The 6,790-nt window shown below is 33.6% G+C and overlaps 1 protein-coding gene across 1 annotated transcript; it reads right to left on the bottom strand.

The window, feature by feature from the left end:
- Positions 1-192: 192 nt before the first annotated feature.
- Positions 193-6,789, bottom strand: LOC139150469 (large ribosomal subunit protein mL48-like). Its single transcript, XM_070722856.1, has 6 exons — positions 6,510-6,789; positions 4,411-4,462; positions 3,927-4,060; positions 3,195-3,300; positions 1,513-1,602; positions 193-649 (listed from the first exon to the last, which is right to left on the bottom strand). The coding sequence occupies exons 1-6, from the start codon at positions 6,581-6,583 to the stop codon at positions 587-589; spliced, it is 519 nt and encodes a 172-aa protein (XP_070578957.1). The 5' UTR covers positions 6,584-6,789; the 3' UTR covers positions 193-586.
- Position 6,790: the final 1 nt, after the last annotated feature.

Here is a 6,790-nt window from a genome sequence, read left to right as displayed (position 1 = left end):
ACGATCAATTATGCTTTGTATTCAACTCAATAGAATAGCTTTGTAAATTAGTTTTCACATAAGAACATGTTTGAAATAATGTTAATTAGACAAAATCTTTATGTATGTGAATATATTGAGATAGCAACTGCAATTGTAACACCTTTTTAATTTAAAGAAGAGTGCGAACAGAAACTCACATGACACGTGATGAGAGATTCAAGTATTTTATTCAAAGGGGAAGCTTTCTATTTGAAATACACAATACTGTTGTTGACACTGGACTGAAATATATACCATCAGTTCTGTAATATGAATTTTTTCCTAAAATTTATATTTAGCCACAGAGATAAGTTTCACATAATTGGAAACATAGCAAGAGCCATAGTCAAACTGTAGCATGTTAGCAGTCTTTATCACATATATCTAATCATCATGGTCACTCAAAATTTTTATGTATTCAGACACAGAATATGTGAACAGACAGTTCAAGTAGGATATTAAATGGCCCCCATATCTTTCTGAAATGCTCATCTCTCTAGTAATGGAAGGTGTCGCATCCATACTCTCCAATAAACTCACACATATGGACAGCAAAGTGCATTTATTAAAGCATCCATTCTGGAATATCTCGTTTTATAAATCGATCTTCATAGTGTTCTTCTGTATGCTGAAATGACAACATAGAACATGGATTATTTCCATAATTTATTACGGTATGTGTACTATAACTGAGTGATTAATATCAAAGATTATTCAATTCCATAGTTTTCTCATGGTGGAAGAAAGTCACAATGTGGTATCAACATACATTGTATTTACATCTATTTAAACTAGACTGTGTGGGAATCTCTGTACATCAGAATGTTTCCAATCCATTAAACTGAAAAAATGGCAAAACTGATCTCAAATCAAATACATCTTCATGAAACATGAAGGATGCACGAGTTTATACTGCTAGTGAAATGCTGAACACAACCGTAACGAGTGTTCAGATATGCAATGGTTGGCAAAACTGGTACTAAACTGACCTGACGAACCAATGCGGAGCTGATAACGACAGATGGTGGAACTAAACATTGAAAAGAATACTGTGATGCTACATAAATATTCAATTCAAACTGTTGACAACCATCATGATTTGGAGAGTGATGCCAAATCATTCTTCAAAGCTATCATAGATGATGATTTCATCATGTTATCAATAAGAATATTCCATTCAAAAACTTATTTTATCGAATGTATGATTTTGTGTAAAATGTTCTTGTATACTATCGTTACATTACATAATAAGTTCAAAGTCACCACGAAATGAAAACGAAGAATTGCAATGGCATGGATACATTGACCTGCAATATGACTAATTTTGGATTAAATTCAGATGCACTGTGAAAAACTTGCTTTGAATACTAGTCATGCAATAATTGACACAAAGTATACTACTGTAATGACAGTTTCAAATGGCACAAATAAATTGTTTTTCTGTCAAGAGTCACCAAAGGATATAAAGTTTTCCTGAATGTTCAGACTTACCTCTTGAACTTTGACCTTTACCCCTTGGGGCATATTTAATTGTAGAAGTTCAAGGAATACTGGGGCCTTAGTTGAAACTAAATCATTCACCTGATGATATGAAGCAATATAACATCGTCATTAAATGGACATTGTGACAGAATCTCAGAATGTTATCATTTCAACATACACTTCAACAAAAATTCAAACAATTCCATGTACAAATTTCTCTCAAAATAATTTCTATATGTTAAAATTTCTATGTAAAGCATATTTTTTACTTTATGGATGTACACATCATCCTATATGTCTTCCTTCAAACCTCAACTTTTAAATGACTGTGAAAAGAAAGACAATTTGGATTGAGTTTTAAAATATAAAATCTAGACACAATAATGTGCAACAGAATAACATCCTTTTCAATAGCTGTCTACAACTTAAATACCAGGGTGGGTTACGAAAGGCTGCTTGGCTCCATGGTGATTCTATTTGAATGACAAACAACTGGTAACAATAAGCTCTACTTCTCCTTAAAAATCAACCAAAATGAGTCTCAAACACAACTTATTGACATACCATGAACATATCTGCTTTCATAAACACCTGGACTATACAGGTATCCCTAAAAGTTTACATAAATTTTTGAAGTGACAAGAATGTTTTGGGAAATTTGCCTTCAGACAGGTTTATCAGAGGAGTTTGGAATCTTACAACTGTTAAAGACTTAATGTATTATACTTGCATGAGAATATGAAAATGTCTGTTACTCTGTTTTGAGGTCAAACAAAGTGTATTCTTTTTTAGGGACTCAATTATAACTTATTGCATGATTTAAATGAAAGGTAGTCATTAACTATTCAAATGTACAGTGATTCTTGCTACCTTATATAGCTCTTTTCTTGTGCTGGAAATTGTGGGGGGAGGGACTACATGATATTGATATGCATTGCAGGTAAAAAGGTGACTTCTCACCACAGTAATTATTGGAGGTGGTGATCTCATAAATACTTTTATGTAACACAAATGTGAACACTGTTACAGTAAAAAGTTCTGCTTGTTCGTGGAACTAGCTAAACTCATTCATCTTGTCATCTCTTTAGGGATTTCTGGCATTAATTTCCTGTATAACCTAAAACATTAACTTGGCTTCTGTAATCTTGTTTTACCCATAGAAATCTAACATATTGACAAAATTGGAAATCACTTAGGTGGCAAAATCCAGAATTGAGGTTTTGAATTAAAGGGAAACAGTTGTCGGAACTGTGCCTGGGCAAGTTTCTTGTTTACAAACAATGTATTTCGTGCATGATATCTAGATGCACTTCATCAAAATAGCTGCAACATTTAAATCATACAATGTAGATTATGACAGACATGTTTTAGCTTTCATCAATCACCATTGTACCTTGGATATAGTGTTTAAATTGGTTGTATGGGTCCCATACGACCTTTCAGTTCCAACGACTGTATCCCTTAACACTAGGTAAGAAGAAATCATTGAGTATTTTTATAACATAACATGTAATGAACCAAGAGGTGAAAACATTTTCTTATTGCTACGTTTCATTTCTGTTTTAGTGCATTGATATACTTAGATATTTTACTACATGTATTTTGATTGCACATGACTGACGACTATATCACTAAAATTTTCATCCACAGATAAAGACACATCCAATGAAAGCAAAAAAATCTTGTCATACCTGCACGACTCGTTCATATGTCTTCAGAGTAAAGTCTCTTGGTTTCTTTATTGCACCTGGTCTTTGTAATGTCTGGATGACAACTGTTTTTGTTGGCAATGCATAGCTGAAATGAATGCAGTCACAATTATTGGTTTCAGGGCAACAAAATCTACATATAAACATACCATAGAAAATAGAAATACTGAGCCTTCTGTTGGAATGATAATTATCAAAAAATACCTGAATTAACTCGTTTTTTTAAAGTGAACAATGAATTCATCTCTCCATCTCACATAATCTGCACATCTGAATTTTATCTCTATCTTCATATGTACACACAGTATTACCGGAAGTGGCATGCTATACAGAGGTATGTTCAAAGCCCCAGTACAAAACTAACTTTTTACAATGTTTTAAATTATTTTTGTTATTTATGAACAGTATTTTCTTGGTATTCTCCATCAAGCATGTCAAAATACCACAAATTTGGCTTATCAACACAAGCAGACACCATATGTCTAAATTGTTGCTCTTTGCATTGAACTTGACTGTGCCTACGAGAATGAAGTTTTCTAGACATTGAATGGTTATCACAAGATGCCTACATTTTCATTATGTCTAATTCCTAAGAAATAGTGATGTGAAGATGAATCTATTTGGACACCAAGTACATGTGCATGGCATGTTAATCTTTCATTTGATAAATATTTGCTAATAAAAATCAGATTTAGATAAAAGTGATTCACTAACCTGTCAGAAACCTCAATGTCCAAATTTTGTGCCATATTGTGTAGGTACTGTGCATAGTGTTCAACCACTGTACAATCATGACCCGTGACTCTCACATTCAGAGTTGGATATGTGTTTCTTGTATCTTCATAATACTTTAAAGCAAGTTGACATTTTAATGAGAAAAGTTTTGATAATTGTTTGAAAAAGAACTGTTCAAAGGATAATTATGGTTTCTAGAGTCATTAAATATTTATGTCTAACACTGTTACCATTGAGGAATAGCTATCAATACTCATAAGATTTGCTGTAACAGTTTTTTTACAAGTTGTTATGGCATATAACCCCATCTACCGGAGTATTTCAGTATTAATTAAAATGATATACATTTTAAGAATATGTAAATTTGTCATGGTGTTGTTTTATGTCTGAGAATTTTGAAAGAAATGAGTCTTAATTGACAATGCGCAGATCATCGATTGTATCTTATTCTCATATGACTTACCTCACGAGTACTTTGACAGAATTGTGCGCTTTGGATTGCAAGCCACGGTAGCCTAGGGTACAAGACAAGAAGACACAGCCTTAGTCATATGCTACTTGCCAATCACAACTTTTTCAAGCTGCCCACTGAGCATTTGAATGAAATTCTCATGTTACTGCAAATGAGGAAAAACTGCCCTTCTGTCCTGATACCTGATACAGAGTTGAAATCATTTGAATAAATTCTCATGTTACTGCAAATGAGGAAAAACTGCCCTTCTGTCCTGATACCTGATACAGAGTTGAAATTAGCCTGTCCGCCCATCCATCCTCCATTCCAAGAAATCCTTTTCAAACAGCTTTTTGCACGAACAGCTTCATTGGCTGCTTTTCATGTGAGTGAAACTTTCTTTTGGCTCCCTCTCGGACCGCCTTGAAGAGTACTGTATTTTTGATCAAGCCTCTTGAAGGTAGGATTTTATGTACATCAAGAGACTGGTCAGTTTCTTCCACATTGGGAGTTTGTGGATTATTTTTGCAGACATCAGAAAGTAGCTGACCAAACCTCCCACTCCATGAAAACAATAAAAAGGCTGCCCCTATGCCTATACCAATTCACTGTTGTGCAAAACAGTTGATTGAAATGAAATGAATCACTATATTGTTTAGATACATGAGAGATTATATATGCCATGTAGGTTTTAGCATACAAATAAATACAAAACTCTACAAATGGTGAATAAAAAACAAAAAGCAAATTCACCATCAATGTAATTATTATTTGACAGATATGCAGATACCAGTATAAAAACAAACACAAAAATAAAGCATGATGTGAATGTATACACTGATTTTCTAATGTATTTCTTGAGTGGGATAAAGAAAAGAGCTAATTTTGCTCTGTAATACCTCAACAAACACTTTGTTCGTTTTCATCATTTGCTCGTGGACAACAATCAAACAATTTTATTAAAGGCCACAAAATAATAGTAAAAACATAGGGCCAAAGTCCCTGAAGCTACTAGACATGCATACAAAATTAAGTATTTCCTGACTGTATGAAATTATCTCACTAAGGTCATCCTAGGGACCTGTAAACCAAATAATAAAGCTGTCTGGCCAGCAGTTTTGAAAAAACAAGCGACCCAACAGTCGACAGAGCTCTGCTGTGTTATCTATAGAATAACTTTTTGTGACACATGTATTGATGAAGAAAGTGGATATCTTTGATAGCTCATTACAGGATGGCCTGACCAAAAATGGCAAAATTAGCTGCATAAATACAAAATTGAAGATTTCATCATAATTTCAATACATTGCATTAAGATAAAGCCTAGGAACCTGTATACCAAATATCAAAGCTATCAGATGAGTAATTTTTGAGAAACAAATATTTTGACCAAAAATGGCAAAAATTGACCTAAAAATACAAAAATTGAAGATTTCATCAAATTTCAATACATCACACTAAGACAAATCCTAGGAACCTGTATACCAAATATCAAAGGCATCAGACAAGTAGTTTTTGAGAAACACCATTTTTGACCAAAAATGGCAAAATTGCACCAAAAATATAAAATTGCAGATTTCATCATATATTCAATATATCATATTTAGTTCATCTGTAGGAACCTGTACACCAAATATCAAAGCTGTCAGATGAGTGGTTTTGATGAAATAAAGTTTTGACCAAAAATGACCAAAAAATTCCTTAAAAATATAGATTTGCATATTTCATCACAATTTGAACAAATCTGTGTTGGGTTATATCTAGGGACCTGTAAACCAAATAACAAAGCTGTCTGACTAGAAGAAGAAGAAGATTTTTTACCAAAAACACCTTTTTTGGTGCTAATTTGCATATTTTCAACAATATCAAAAAACTAAAAAATATACTTTCTCTTAATCATATTTTTCATCTACACAACAAATATCAAATCAGTAAGTACTGCAGTTCTCAAGATATTTGAGTGGACGGACGCCTCACAAACAGACATACATACATACATACAAATGCCGCTCTCTGTACAGGTCTGCGGTTTAAGGCGAGATTGGTAACAACACTGAGCATCGAAAGCAAAGATCTGTGCTAAAGGCAATGACCCATATACTAGTTACTACCTTCGACAGCCAGGTTCACACACACTCTGCTGTTGGCACTGTCTCAGAAATGTCATCGCCATCCGCCTCAACATGTTGAAGTACCATGGAATTTTTTAACAACCGCTGAGAGTTTATAATTGACCATACGGGCCCTTAAAACACTCTATGCTCGAAGTACACAGAATAACTACTAATTTGTATCTTTAGATGCAATCCTCTATAGACAATATTTGTACTGGCTGCACGTACGTTATGATATCGCATGCCGTATAACTCAGTTCATCAATAATGTTGGTTTG

The sequence above is a fragment of the Ptychodera flava genome, chromosome 14 (genome assembly GCF_041260155.1).
Source record: "Ptychodera flava strain L36383 chromosome 14, AS_Pfla_20210202, whole genome shotgun sequence".
Lineage (NCBI taxonomy): Eukaryota > Metazoa > Hemichordata > Enteropneusta > Ptychoderidae > Ptychodera > Ptychodera flava.
The sequence above is the reverse complement of the archived record's forward strand: the minus strand, read 5'-3'. Positions and strand labels throughout refer to the sequence as shown.

Coding starts and splice junctions, on each gene's coding strand:
- LOC139150469 (XM_070722856.1), bottom strand. CDS start 6,583: ATGTTGAGGCGGATGGCGATGACATTTCTGAGACAGTGCCAACAGCAG. Junction 1,603..3,194: donor CATATGAACGAGTCGTGCAG/GTATGACAAGAT, acceptor TCATATCATCAG/GTGAATGATTTAGTTTCAAC. Junction 650..1,512: donor TAAAGGTCAAAGTTCAAGAG/GTAAGTCTGAAC, acceptor TTGTCATTTCAG/CATACAGAAGAACACTATGA.